At 46.2% G+C, this 15,211-nt stretch overlaps 1 protein-coding gene across 1 annotated transcript in view; it reads left to right on the top strand.

Moving 5' to 3' along the window:
• Nucleotides 1-13,335, top strand: part of LOC121290466 — a 32,313-nt gene extending 18,978 nt beyond the window's left edge. Inside the window, exons 9-11 of the mRNA XM_041210904.1 lie at nt 2,644-2,913; nt 11,123-11,503; nt 13,145-13,335. Of these exons, the coding sequence (XP_041066838.1) occupies nt 2,644-2,913; nt 11,123-11,503; nt 13,145-13,335 (842 nt within the window). The remainder of the gene's footprint in view (nt 1-2,643; nt 2,914-11,122; nt 11,504-13,144) is intronic.
• Nucleotides 13,336-15,211: the final 1,876 nt, after the last annotated feature.

Below are 15,211 nucleotides of genomic sequence, written 5' to 3' on the forward strand. Positions count from 1 at the left end.
GATGGCAGTATGATCCCATCCGCTCTTATACTTAACTGAAATGTCGGTTCTGTTTATGATACCTCAGTTTCTCTCTCACTCTTCAAAGTAGTGTCTTCCTATTGTTTGTTGTCTTAAGCAATAGTGTTTCCACTAATTTGCCGTAATTCATTTTTGAGCCACAATGCCTGGACTTTTTTGGCCCCGTCGTGGCAGGTCCCCCCCGCAGTAGATGCAGCGAGCCACTGAAACAACCATCGACTTCAGTAGAACCGGAAGATCCCACTGGCAGGAGGGGCCTGAAAATTCCAGCCGATTTAATTTTTTTGAAAGTAAAAACATGCTGTTGCAGCTTTTCATCTTGCATTCGTCAAGACAGACTCAAGAATGCCAAATTTCTAAGGGAGCAACAATTTATACTGCATGAGAAAAAGGTGATTGATTGGCAAGTTAGTTCTGTTGGGAATGCACCGGGGGCTTTTGATCCCCATGCATTTATTTCATTTGAAAAAGATGCAATGCTTGGGCATGTTTCTTTTGTCTGCAGAGGATAGGTTCCTGCATACCTGGCATCAGAGCAGCACCAACAGGATGCTGCCATTGATCATCTGCTGACCACACAAATGAGTAATGTAGTATATGAATTTCAGTGCAGGTACAATGCCAGGTAAGTAGGCCGTACATTCCAACAACTGGCGGATTGCATCAAACAGTAAGTCCTTTTGGCTGTTTGCATTAGGCAGAGCACTGACCGTACTCAACCAACCCATGCTCACAAAACCCAGAATATAATGCCTAATGTTAGGTGTGATTCCGCGATTGGATAGCACTTGGTGAACAATTCCAAGCATGCTAAGAGTTGCACTAACAACCAATTTAAGAATGTCAGTCAGGCTGACAATGTGGATCACTTATGTTTGCTAGAAGTTGCCTATATTCATACACAGAGACCTATGCCCTCCATGCAAAATAACATGTCCAGGCATTGTACCTTTTTTGAATTAAGCAAAAGCATCAGAGTTAATGGGCAGAATTTTGCCCTCAGATGGTATGCAGGCCCCAATGGCTTGGCAGCAGGTGGTCAGCTGACCCCTGCCACTGAAACAGGGCCCGCCGCCATTTTAAGTGGGTGGGCCAATTAAGGCCTGCCCAGCGGCATCCCCGACAGGAAGCGCTATGCACTTCCTTTTCCGGGTTGGGGGGGTGCGGGGAATCCCCATCTGTCAAAGTGCACTCTTTCGTGCATGCACGTAAAAGCGCACTTCTCCCTGAGGCAAAATCCTCTCTCAGGGAGAATACTGACAGTGGAAAAAACTTTTAAAATAGAAACATTAAAAAATTATTAACATGTCGCTCTCATGTGACAATGTCACACGAGATGGGGCAAGTTAATAAAAAACACATAAAGTTTATTAGTTTTTTACAAAACGGACATGAAACTTTATCCCGCCAGTGGATGAAGTTTCATGAATAATCCGGAGCCCGCTGGGGCTCCTGGCCTGCCCACCAGCCTTAAGGTTGGCCGGGCACGTCTTTAATTACTTTAATTAGCCTGTCAATGGCCTCAATTGGCCATTGACAGGTCGGTGGGCGGACAGCTGATTTCGCTGTCAGCCCGCCTTCCTAAAAATTTAAATGGACCGGGATGACGTTGGGGGCTCCTCCTGACATCATCCCGCATCATTTTCCCCTTGTCGACCAGGCCCCGCCCCCAAATCGCCAAGGGGAAAATCCTGACCAATAGCTCCCTGGTGCAGTCTCCATGGCAATGCCTCAACCAATCAGAGCTGACTTGTCAACCAATCAGCATTGTTTTCTCATGCAGTATAAATTATTGTCCCTTTGAAATTTGGTATCCTTGTGTCTGTTCTGATGAGCGCAAGACAAAAAGCTTTGACAACATATCTTTTTTCAGCAATATCAAGTTCTGTCCTACCAAGTGACAATTTAATTCTTTTTCATTTTTCTCTACCAATTAACGTACCTAATTTGCAATTAATATTCTTCATATTGAGTTTGTTGCATATGTAGTGAACTGAAGCTGGCACATTGCATTATAGTAGAATGAGATGAGCAATCATAGTGAACAAAATCATTCCTTGCACAACCTGGTATGGCACTGAAGTAGGTAGGATCCCAGGTTTGATCTAGGGTTTGTATTGATTTATCTCATCTCAGCCAATGTGGCAGCACCAATTTGGCTAGAGAGGAAGAAAGACCAGCCAAGGTTCTCTTATCTGACCTTTGCGCACTGACCCAGATTGAAAAGCGTACTGACTTCAGTGGAAGTTAAAGATGGGGACAGATGTAAAACAGATTGCCCAGTTACCATCTAGCTGTTGCACAAAGTCAAGATCTAACCCCAGTGTTTGAAGGTTGGGGGGTGACAGAATTGTCTTGGTTGTGCCTCTCCCAATGTTTAAATTGTCTTCCACTATTCACTGTCTAAACTGGAGTTGATTAGGAGAAAGGGGCCAGAAATTTGGAGAAAAAAGTAAATAGAATGAATGTATGTTTGTATTTTTATTTTCCATTTGTAATTAAAAATTTCTTTAGAAGACAAAGATAGGGTGAGGGTAACAAAAAAATGAAGCACCTACAAACTAAAAAGAGCACAAATATTCATGTTATGATTCATTTCTGTTTATTTATTTCTGTTTCTAGCAATTGAACTCTTTGTTCAGGTCAAGCACAGGGTAAGGGAAAACGTGGAGGTGGTGAATGCAGTGAAAATCTTCATGGAGGATCAACCAGAAAAACAAATGGATATTTTCTTCAGAGGTCAGTTAATTGACATCCGATTTGATACAACACCAGCAAGTATGGTGGATAGCATTGAAGAAAGAATGCTGATAAAAGCTTTGGCAGAACTCAACCGATTTCATGGGGCTAATGCAGAGGAGATATGCAGACAAAGGCTTGAACTCTTACCGAGTAAGTATTTGGTATTTTAACGCGAAAATGTTAAATTTCCCAATGGAGTACGTTAACCCACCCTTATAAAAATGCAATATCAATTGCCCTGGGGTGTGGGGAGGGATTGAAACATAATTGTCTAAAGAGCTGACTAGAATGATTCCATAATCAGTAAGACAGGCAGGACCTCAACAGTCCATACTTAAATATTCATCTTGGGCTGGATTTTACGGTCCTCTGCAGGGTGTGTTTTCGGTGCGGGAGGCGGGTAAAAAATATAACAGGGGCCTAGCCGACTGCCTTCCTGCTCATCCCCGAATGATTCCGTATAAAATGATAGGCGGGTGGGGGCTGAAATTGGCAGCTCATCAGCCATTTTCTAAAAATATAACTAACGGACAATTGACTTGTATATAATGCTGTCCACACCATAATATGGTTGGTGTAAGCAGGCGGGTGGGAGTGGGAAGGCCAATTTTTCAACCCAGCTGGGTAAAAGGTGAGAAGGAAGGCGGGGTATGTCCTTTGGTCAGTGCCCTGTGTACACTGGGGACACCAATCCCACCGCCCCCCCATGCCAGATGTTACCACCCCCATTTGTTACTTGCCACCTGGCCAACAAAACCACCCCCCCGGATCCCTCTCTATTCAGAGCCCTGGACTTAACTCACTCCAAAGGCCAAGTCCTCTTCACCTCGGGGCCTATTTGCAGTCCCAGTACTGAGTTCTGGCGCTGCTGGGACTACTGGAGCTGCCAGCCATTCAGATTGGCTAGCAGCCCTTGAAAGCGAGACTTCCTTCCACTTAGGGACAGAAGTCCCACCCTCACCTCGTAAAGGTCACCCAGAATGCGTTATAGCTGCTGGGCAGTCTTGTTTAACATTGGTCAGTTCAGGACTGACATTTCCCCTGGGGTTGGGGACTGCAATCAGTACAGCCACCTGCCCACCCACCCACCCCTCCAAGTAAAATTCAGTCCCCTGCCTCATTCCCCTTTCAGCTGAGATCTGTATTCTGCCACTGCTGAAAGTTAAAATCAGTCAGCTTGGTCTTTCAACCTGGGAAGGTGTCCAATGGATCGTCCGCCCTCTGTCACAACAGCATATGTGAGGCATACTTTTGGCGGGCTGCACTTTGAGGGGAACTCGGAGGTGAGTGCACAGTAACCTTGTGCAGTGCTTACCCAGGTGGCCTTTTGGCCTTCAAGGTGAGGCACGTTGGTGGGGTGGGGTGAGGAGGGGGGTGGCGGTGCGCAAGGGCTGCCCTGCAGTTAAGGTGACTTGGGGTGGAGGCAAGGGCTGCTGTGCGGTTGAAGCAACTTCGCAATGGAACCAAGGGCTGCCCTACAGTTGAAGGTAGTGCACCAGCACATGCAGGGTGGTGTGGAGAGAAGTGGCCACGCATCAGGGAAACCTTGTATAAAGTGACCATTCCTCTGCAGTTGAGACAGTCCAGATGCAGCCACATTGATATGTGTGGAGTCAGGTCTTTACCTTATCTGCCCACTCAAGCAGCGCAAAGGCATGAAAGTGCCACCAAGTGCTGCAGAGCTTTTCACCCCTTGGGCAAAGACTGCAAAGTAATAAGCGTTCTAGTGAACTGCATAATAATTGGACGACTGGGCACATTGTACAATCTCCTTGCTAAAACTGGCCATGGAGCAGTCACTGGTGGCTGCTCACAGCCCCTTGCAATGTCATCATTCATATTTGGACAAGTCTCCCCCATGGTTCAGGCTAACAGCGCAGCCTTGCAGTGTGGGTTAGGAGAATGTCTGTGCCTGAGCTGAGAGCACAGCATGCACTCCAATGAGCAAAGCTGCTGCCAATCGGTCAGGTGGGGTGGGGCGGAGGTGGGTGGGACCTCAAGGAGCCATGCAGCACACTAAACTCTGGCCATCCAAGAAGTGGTCAGCACTTTCCGGGATGTGTTAAGGGCCTTCAGACTTAACCAAGAGAGGTTCTTAGTACACCCATGCGTGTCTCTCTCTCATCCTGCAGGAGGAGGACATCAGGATTATGGAGCCTGATGAACTAGCTGTATGCCTTGTGGCTTACAGAGCGCGGAGATGACTGAGAAGAGAGTGACGGAGGCGCCTCCTGTGCAGAGGGAGGAGCAGCATCCTCAGGAATAAGAGGTGGCTGGGGCTCCCGCACACGCTACTGAAGAGCTACAGTGAGCTGGTGCCTTGCTAGACCCAGAGTCTATAGACATCGCCTTCCATTTCTGCAGATGACTGAGAATGAGTGTCCCCGAAGACTGCGTATGTCTGGGGAACTGTTTGCTCATATCTGCCAGCTACTGCAGGATTTTGTGCCAAGGGGACATGGAGGGCATCCACTGCCAATGGCCATGGAAGTGACCGCGGTATTCAATTTTTATGCCAGTAGCTCCTTTCAGGGCCACAGGTGACCTCTGGAATCTCACAAGCCTCCACCCACAAATGTATCCATGTGATCACCGATGCTCTTTATGAGGGCACACAGTTTTCTGCATTTCGCCCGGGACCAGGAAAGCCAGGATGCAAGAGCGATTGGATTTGTCCAGATCTCGAGTTTCCCACAGGTGCAGGGAGCCATTGACTGCACTCACATGGAGCTCAGATCTCCATCGCAACATGCGGCCAACTATGTCAACCACAAGGGATTCCATTTGCTGAATGTGCAACTGGTGTGTGATCACCACAAACGCACCCTGCAGGTCAGCACATGGTTTCCAGGGGGTGTCCACGACTCCTACATTCTCAGTCGGTCATGGATCCCTGACGTCTTCCAGGGTCCACAGAAGCTGTAGGGTTGGATCCTCAGGGACAAGGGCTACCCACAGCGGCCATGGATGATGACATCCATGCGGCGACCTCAGACTGCAGCAGAGCGACGGTATAATGAGGCTCATGCTGCAACTTTCAACTTGATGGGGCAAGCCATCGGGATGCTGTACATGAGGTTCCGGTGCCTGGATCGGTCTGGTGAAGCTCTGAAATAAGTCCACAGAAGGTGTCACACATTATCTTCACCTGCTGCACCTTTTACAATCTGGCGCTGCAGCGGGGAGAGGAGCTGGCTGAGGGAGAGCTGAAGGTCTCCTTCAATGAGGAGGACGTTGATGGTGATGTGAGGAGTTCCTCGAAGGCGACAATGATGGCGTTGAGGCCCTTGCACTGGCCAGACATGACATGGGCACTCGGGAGGCCCTCATAGCTGCTAGATTTGTGGAGGATGATGACAACATGCAGTGAGGTGACACCATAAGATTCTCATGTTGCATTTATGAATGTTTGACTCCAGCCTGGATTATACCAGTGCACAAACCCTCTGTGATAATGCTGCTGTTGTTGAGACACAGTGGAGGCCCTAATAGTTGCTCGACTCCAGGAGGATGATGATAACCTGCAGTGAGGACACTTCATAAATCTTCACATACCCTTTGTGAATATCTGACTCCTGTCCAGCTGAGGACAACTCATTTGTGCTCTATGATCAGGGTTATATCATGGAGATGCAGCCATGAAACTTTCAAAGCACCTGATCCTTTGTCCGCCTTCAACACCTGAGCCCTTCAGGAGCACAGCATCACTGGTCACAGATGCTGAAGAGATGGGATCCAACCCAACCTTAAAGGTGCTGAGAGCCCACAGAGAATGGAGGAATTCTGTAACGCCTGCCCACGACATTCTGGCAGCAATGACAAGCATCATCGAAGTGCAGTCATCACTAATATATCCAGCGAGTGTGAGGCTGGACCATCACTTTAGTCTGAAGGCTGCACAAAGCACAGGGAAGAGGCCCTGGACTGAGACACCTGCCTTTATCTTGTGCAGAAAGGTTTCACATCTGAGTGACACGAACACTACTGATCAGATAGTGAAGAGGATTGTCAAAGGATACAATGAGATGTAAATCGGTTGGAGACTTGGGCGGAGAAATGGCAGATGGCGTTTAATCCGGACAAATGCAAGGTAATGCATTTTGGAAGGTCTAGTACAGGTAGGAATTATACAGTAAATGGCAGAACCCTTAATTGCATCGACGGGTAGAGTGATCTGGATGTACAGGTCCACAGGGCACTGAAAATGGCAACGCAGGTGGATAAGGTAGACAGGAATGCATATGGCATGCTTGCCTTCATTGGCAGGGGTATTGAGAATAAAAGCTGGGAAGTCATGCTGCAGCTGTATAGAACTTTGCTTAGGCCACACTTGGAATATTGCATGCAATTCTGGTCGCCACATTACCAGGAGGATATGGAGGCGTTGGAGAGTGTACCGAGGAGGTTTACCAGGATGCTGCCTGGTCTGGAGGTTATTAGCTATGAGGAGAGGTTGGAGAAACTCAGATTGTTCTCACTAGAGCGACGGAGATTGAGGGGCAACTTGATAGAAGTTTACAAAATTATGAGTGGCATGGACAGAGTAGATAGTCAGAAGCTTTTTCCCAGGGTGGAAGAGTCAATTACTAGGGGACATAGATTTAAGGTGAGAGGAGAAAACTTTAGAGGGGATGTGCAGGGCAAGTTTTTTACGCAGAGGGTAGTGAGTGTCTGGAATTCGCTGCCAGAGGTGATGGTGGAAGCAGGTACGACAGTGGTGTTTAAGAGGCAACTTGACAAATACATGATTAGGATTGGAATAGAGGGATATGGACCCCGGAAGTGCAAAATGTTTTAGTTGATGGGCAATATGATCGGCGCAGGCTTGGAGGGCTGAAGGGCCTGTTCCTGTGCTGTACTTTTCTTTGTTCTTTGTTCAGAACAAGGAGCCATAGGCTGGGAGACATTCTTGGGAGTTTATTTGTAATAGTGAACATTGTGCAGAAATGATTAACACCCATGCCCAGGCTGTGCAACTAATACAACACTAGCTCTGAGTGCCAATTCCAGAAGCATTTATACTGCAAAGTTCTGGTGTCGTACTGTGCGGTGTACCGAATATAGTTTGAATACGTTCTTGGACCGGACAAAAGATTAATTCTCCTTAACTTTCCCAATCCTGCCGCTATGCCTTGGTGCCGGACATGCACAGCAGAGGTGGAGGCAGTCTGCTACACTGGATGGTCAAGACCAGGAGGGCTCTGGCTTGCTTTTGGGGCCCTGCTGTTTGGCAGTGGCACCCTCCTTGATCTGTGAAGCTGGAGCTGCTGGGGTCACAGGAAGTGCCGATTTGGATGGGCTGGGTATGCCTGGAGTCATCTGGGTGGATGGCCCCGGAGGGTACACCTGCTGATCCTCCTCTTTATAGGTGCCTGAAGGCCCCTCCCCTTGTGGAGAAGGGGTAACTGGAATGAGATCAGGTTGCCCTGCACCCCTCTTGCATACACACTGTTGGAGGCCAAATATGGCATCAGCAATGGAATTGAGCTGTGCAGCAGTGCAGGAACGAAGCCCTGTACCAAGGTCTCCATGGTGGCCGCCATCCTACCAGTGTTGACCTCTGTGCGTTGGCATGCCGATGCTATCGCCTCAGAGTGAAGGCGGACAGACTCCTCCATCATGCCTTGCAATCGGAGGAATGCAGCGGACATCCCTTCTTGATATCCTCAAGCTTGCCTTTGCAACTCCAGAAACTATGAAATGACCAAGTCGCCGGCCAGCTGGATGGCTCTGTTTTCAAAGTCTACAAGGACCTAGATTTCAGGCATTCCTCCACCAGTCTGCAACCTCTCCCTCTTATTGTGTGCCAGCTTGTCCTGCATGAATAGAGATGGAGAAAGTGTAAGCAGGACACCTGCCAGGCCAGACAATAAGTTTGCATGGAATGTGTGGGTGTTGAGTGGCCCCACGGATGGGATGAGGACAATGATGGTGAGTGTGAAAGAGTGAATGGTGATGTCCCTTGAACTGGCAGTGAGTGAGGGCCCTGTGGATATGTGATGGTTTCGTGAGTGTGTGAGTTGAGAATGATGAGAAGGGTGACTTACTCTGGCAGAGTGAAGGAGATCATTCATCAGCTGGATTGGTGATTTTGCTGCCCATCCTGTGGCCAGAGTGGGGGCAGAGGGCATCACGGTGAGCCTCCAAGGCGCTCGATGGACCTGTCATTAAACCTGGGGGCTGCAGTCTTTTTGCCTTTCGGAGTCATGTCTTTTGTGCAGCTGTTCTGGGCTGGAAGCAGAGTGGTATGCACATGGCTACACTTTAAAATATCGTGCCTAGCGTGGTGAAACTGCGAGGTGGTGGCATGGTGGACTAATGAAAGCCTGCCTGCCATGGAAACAGGGTGTTTCACGGGAATGTATAATTAGTGCGGTGGGTTTTGGACTTTAGGGCATGAGGAGTCGCCATTGTGGCTGATGGGTGAAACGTTGTTTTACCAGCCCGCTACCACACTTGGTGCAAATCTGGGATGAATCCCCCCCTGGACTCATTTAAGGAACAATTATGTGCAGCAACAGAGAACGTAGGCATATTCTGGATGTAGGTATTAAAACAGACCAGATATGTATTAATAAAAACAAAAAATTGCGGATGCTGGAAATCCAAAACAAAAACAGAATTACCTGGAAAAACTCAGCAGGTCTTGGCAGCATCGGCGGAGAAGAAAAGAGTTGACGTTTCGAGTCCTCATAACCCTTCAACAGAACTGATATATATTAAAGTGGTCCAGATAGTGTCGTCTTCATCCATAAATATCTGTACCTCATGGTTTCATAAAAAATAATTTATTATAAGGAATCAATGTTAGAAATCTGAATTTAAAACCTGTAGTAAAATATGTAAATTTTAAACATTATTTTCAAATCAGAAGCATTGCTGATCTTTAACAATTGGCTTAAAACTCACAGGCCTGGATTTTTGCCCCCAGGTAAGTTGTGTCAAGCTGGGATCTTTGCTTTGCAGGTCAGTGGGTCAGGTTGTATTAGAAGTTGGACCCACTGCCCCCAGAATGACCTGCCTCCGTGCACCTGCACTGTTTGAAAGAATGAAAAAAGCAATAAAACAAAGATCATCCCTCACCCCCACCCTGACATACTCCACATGCCCCATCCACACCAACCATGTCACCTCATGCTCTCCACCCCTCCCCTCCCCATGGACCCCTATACCTGTGCCCAACCCCATGGTGCTCTATGCCAACTAATGCCCCCCCAACACCCTTTAATCTTGCCCTCTCCATGCCACCTCACCTAGTATCCACCGTGGGCAAACATCAGGAGCCACGCTGACATAAAATGAAGTTATGTATCTATTGATAATCTCACTATTTAAAAAAAACACTCATTGATAAAAGAAACATTCAATGCCTTCAAATTCTTTCAATTAATCTCTTATGAAAACAAATAGTTCGTTTATGTACTTAATTTCTTATGAGAACAAACATCTCTATTCTATAACCACTTAGACTTGTCAATCAAACTGCTCACTTAACAGGCACCACATTGTGATAATGTTAAGTTGTAAAATCAGTCATGCAGCACAAATCCTATAATGATAACCCACAGGCTTATGTCAACAGAGTGAAATAGCCAGCACTGATTTTTTTTAAACTCCACACTTTTTTACTTAAAGCTTAGCAGAATTAAATCCCTTGGTAGCTTTAACAATTGCAATGAGCTTTGACAGTGCTTTGATAGCTTGACAGTTCTTTGACAGCTTATGAGTTTATACACTTTTTACATACATTCATGTCTATTTCTAACAATCCCAAGGCACCTGACCTTTCCCAAAGGGTATCGTACCTCTCCCACAGGACACCTGACCTCCACGAAAGGGCACTTGACCTTTCCCAAAGGTGCCCTGGAACCATATGCAAAGGGTACCCTGGCTATCCAAATGTATCTGCAAGTTTCAGACCTGCTCCTACCAGGTCTAATCTGCACACTTTGGGTTTCAAGCACCTACCTCACCAAAATCACATTAGTGAAGGCAGCTGCTGACTTATATAGGCAGCTGCCTCCAGGAACCACGGATGTTCAGTTTAGAACTTTCCCCCATTCTCCACCGCCATGAAAATGGCAGAGGCTGGGTTCAGGGGTGGAACTTACAGATTTGGGCCTCTGCAGGCATACAGGCAGAGAGCCTCTCCATCTGCACGAAAATTCAGGTCACGCATTACTTTTCCTTTCACATCCAGGAAATATAATCTGGCATTGCACAAATCAAGTATTCAAACATTTTACTCAAGTATGTTGTAGCCAGCACTTTTTGTGTAAAATGATCCTCTTGAAAAAATTGTGATAATTGAGTAGGCTTTCTTGCAAACTGACTATAGTTTTATCTTTTCCGATTATAGTGGCTCACTTCTTTTCCAAAGGAAGAGAGTTGGTAACCAACTTGTGTGAACTGCTGAGAAAATTACACAATAATTCCACAGAGGACAGGGGATATATCCTTGATAATGTAAGAGAAACCCTTCAGTGCTGTGTTATCCAGTGTATGCTGGACACAGCAAATCAACCTGTGGACTACAATGAAATCCAAACTCTGGACACATACAAAATGTTTCAAAAAGCTCAGCCTGGCATTCCAGAAAGTGCCATTGGAGACATCCTCCACCTTCAAGATTTATCAATACTAGATGAGTCCACCTTGCCTGAGCATTTTACAGAGAAACTCACAACAAGCATACACTGTCTGTTCTGGATTGTGAAACTGGTCTTTGTCAAGTGTATGGGTAGGTCTTTTAATTCAGATAATTCAATGCTTTGGTCCGTGTGTGTGTGTGCGTGCGCTCAGAGATGAACTGATTTTGGAGACAAAACCGAAAGATCTTAAATGTTATGAAACATGCCCCCTCATGTGACTCAGTCATTTTAATTCAAGTGTAACATTTTTATGTGATGTTTATTTGCTTTAAGAAATCTCATTCGACCGTGGATGAGATTTCCTGAAAAATATAAAGGCCACTTGGCCTTTTCGCCTGCCTGCCAACTGTTAGGCTGGACAGGCAGCATAAATTTGCATTTAATTAACATTTTAATTGCCTTCGTAGGCCTTTTAATTTTCAGCAGGTGTGCTGCCAACTGCAGCATGTGCCTGCCGAATGAAATGTCGTGGGACTACGCGATGATGTCGGGATGCTCGCCCGACCTCACTGGGCATCAATTTACGCTCATCCAGGTCGTGCGCACGTCACCTGGTGAGCATAATTTTCTGCCCATAGACATGGACCCCGCTAGAACTCTATTTTAAAATAATTTCCAATAACATTATTATATCTCCTTGGCTGTGTGTGTGCTAGTGTGCATGCATAAAATGTTGATAATACAATAATAGGAAAATAACACTGACACGGAGTTTTCCCCTAATGTATTATTAATAACAGAAGATTTCATCTCTCCATACTTCATATTAATAATTGCATGATTTAACTGAAAGTATAAAAGCAACAGCTGGGGGCAATGGAGACAGGAATGAGATACAAAAACGTTCTATGCAGAAGATGAAAGAGGGTCTGAAGAGTGTAGGGAGTAAGCTTGGCTGGTTCCTATCATTTTTTATATGTGAGCAAACTGGCTGAATTCTCACTAAAGTGATGACAATTGAAAAGTTGGGGTCTTTGACCTCAGGGGAGTAAACCAAGCTTGGCTTCACTGGGGGTAGGGGGTAGCCTTCAATGGGTGGTGGGGCATTAATTGCTGAAAATCGTTCAGTTGGGGAGGCAGGCACTAATGAAGTCACTGAACCCAGCTACTATTTTAATGGTGGTTATGGCCTTCCTGTCAAGTCAATCTAGCAGTAAGAGGAACCCAAACAGGTAGGTCTTTTTAACATATTTTAGACTTTCCTTGTGGAGCCAGGAAGAACAGGAGTGGTCCTCCCAGCCCCACAATGAAAGCTTAAGCCTCCGCATCTTCAGCCCTCCAATGATGAGGTCCTGCCAAAATCCCATCTATGTGACTCAATCACGTGCTGCCATTGCACTCCCATCTTCTGGCTAGGATGCAGGCAGGAGACTGACCAGGCAGATGTTGATAATACTCAGGAGAAATATTCCCAGGCTTCATGCTGCCAACGCCTGCATGGTTTTTTATGAGTCTCGGCCTTGCACACACCAGTCTTGCCCCGGTTTAAAATAGTTGTTTAACAATCTAGGAACTCATGCAGAAAATGGAAACGATTATCTTTGTGCCCAGTAGTATAGAACCAGACACCCAGGAATGTTATGACCACCTCAAGCTGTAATTTCCTCCTATATTCCATCAGCATTGCAAACTCGTTAATTGAAACCATTACCATTTCTAACTACATAACACATTTTGCAAAGTCTTCGGTTCTACATGCAGCATTTATTTTTGTTTCACTGATGGAACAGATGGAAATTGTGCAAGAGAGAAAAGGTTGGAAGAGTCCATTAGTACTCTGTACTTTAAAAGCTATCAACGCCACATAGAACATGAAAAGGAACTTGGTGCATTAAGAAGCAAGCAACAGGAATTAAGGAAAACAAGAAAGCCAACTCATAAAAACATGGATTGCAGAGGTAAAGATTGGTTTCTTGCTTAAAGTTTTATTTGATGGCTTGGCTTTGGTTAAATATATTTTTCTGAAGGAACTGTTTAGGAAGAGGCTTTAGGAGTGTTGCATTTATCATGACTGTGACAAAAACAAAGCAGTTTTTACTTGATAATTTAGCCTGGTAATGGTCCTCTTACCTCAGTGAAAAGTTCCAAGAGCCCTAATCTTCTGCTTGGCTGTTATGCCAGTGGAAGTGTGGCATGGCAGGAATTATTCTTGACATTATGATTCACTGCTCACTCAATTGCGAAGCCAGATTGTCAGCTGCATTTTCTAGATGATCTCCCCTTACTTGTGCTCAGGTGTGTGCCTAGAGGGTTGATGTGGCTGGTCCTGGCATTTTGCATTGGTGTTGCATGACAGAAAAGTTCTGTGCTACCTGTTTAAGTTTATTTTTTTTTAGTTATGGAAAACTGTACTCATACCTGCGCATAGCTCACACACCACATCCCCGAGCAATGACACACTCCAGGGATGTATGGACATTTCGCATCTAGGATATCTAGAGAGGTGGTCACACTGCAGATGAAGGGACTTGAGGAAGGAAGGGAATGGGTGACCACCAGGCAGTCCAATAGAAACAGGCAGGTAGTTCAGGAGTCCCCTGGGGTCCCGCTCGCAAATTGGTATTCCATTTTGGAGGTTGATGAGGGCACTGGTTCCTCCAGGGAGTGCAGACAGAGCCAAGCTTCTGGCGCCACAAGCAGCCTGTCTGTACAGGAGGGGAGGAAGAGCAATAATAATAGGGGATTCTATAGTCAAGGGAACAGATAGGCACTGCTGTGGCTATCAATGTGACTCCAGGATGGTGTGTTGCCCCCAGGGTCCGGGATGTCACTGAATGGCTGCAGGGCATCCTGAAGGGGGAGGGTGATAAGGCAGAGGTCATGGTACATGTTGGTACCAATGACATGGTAGAAAGAGAGATAAGGTCGACTGAAAAGCAGGACCTCTTGGGTTGTAATCTCTGGATTACTCCCAGTGCCACGTGCTATTGAGCACAGTAATTGGGGAATAGTGCAGATGAATACATGGCTTAAGAGTTGGTACAGGAGGGAGGGTTTTAGATTCCTGGATCACTGGGACAATTTCTGAGGAAAGTCGGACCTGTACAAGCTGGACGGTCTACATCTGAACCAGAGCGGGACTAACATCCTTGTGGGCGGGTTTGCTAGTGCTTTTGGGAGGAGTTTAAACTAATTCGGCAGGGGGAGGGGACACAAATGTTAGCAGAATAGGAACGCATCATAATACGGTAAAACAATCAAGTCAGAGGGAGTACAGCTGCACTAAGTTTAAGAGGAGTCAGGCAAGGCTGGATGGCCTCTACTTTAATGCCAGGTGTATTACAGGTAAAATGGATGAGTTAAGGGTGAGGATTGACACGTGGAATTGTGATATAGTAGCTATCACAGACGTGGTTGAGAGAGAGGCAGGATTGACAGCTCAACATTCCGGGATATAGAATCTTCAGGTGAGACAGGGGAGGGGGTCAAAGAGGAGGAGGCTTTGCATTATTAGTTAAGGAGTCAGTTACTGCAGTAAGGAGAGATGATGTCTTGAAGGGGGCATTGAATGAAGCTTTGTGGGTAGAGCTTAGGAATAGGTGTTCATTATAGACCCCCAGATAGTCAGTGGGAAATTGAGGAGCAAGTATGTGCACAATTCACAGAGGCATGTAAAAACAATAACAATAACAATAGGTGATTTCAACTTTCCCAACATTAATTGGGATAGACATAGTGTTAAGGGCTTGGATGGAATGGATTTCTTGAAATGTGTACAGGAGAACTTTTTAGATCAATAGGCGCAGTGCTGGACCTATTTCTGGGGAATGAAGCCGGACAGGTGGCTGAGGTGGTGG

Source organism: Carcharodon carcharias, chromosome 18 (genome assembly GCF_017639515.1).
Source record: "Carcharodon carcharias isolate sCarCar2 chromosome 18, sCarCar2.pri, whole genome shotgun sequence".
In the NCBI taxonomy this organism is placed as follows: Eukaryota; Metazoa; Chordata; class Chondrichthyes; order Lamniformes; family Lamnidae; genus Carcharodon; species Carcharodon carcharias.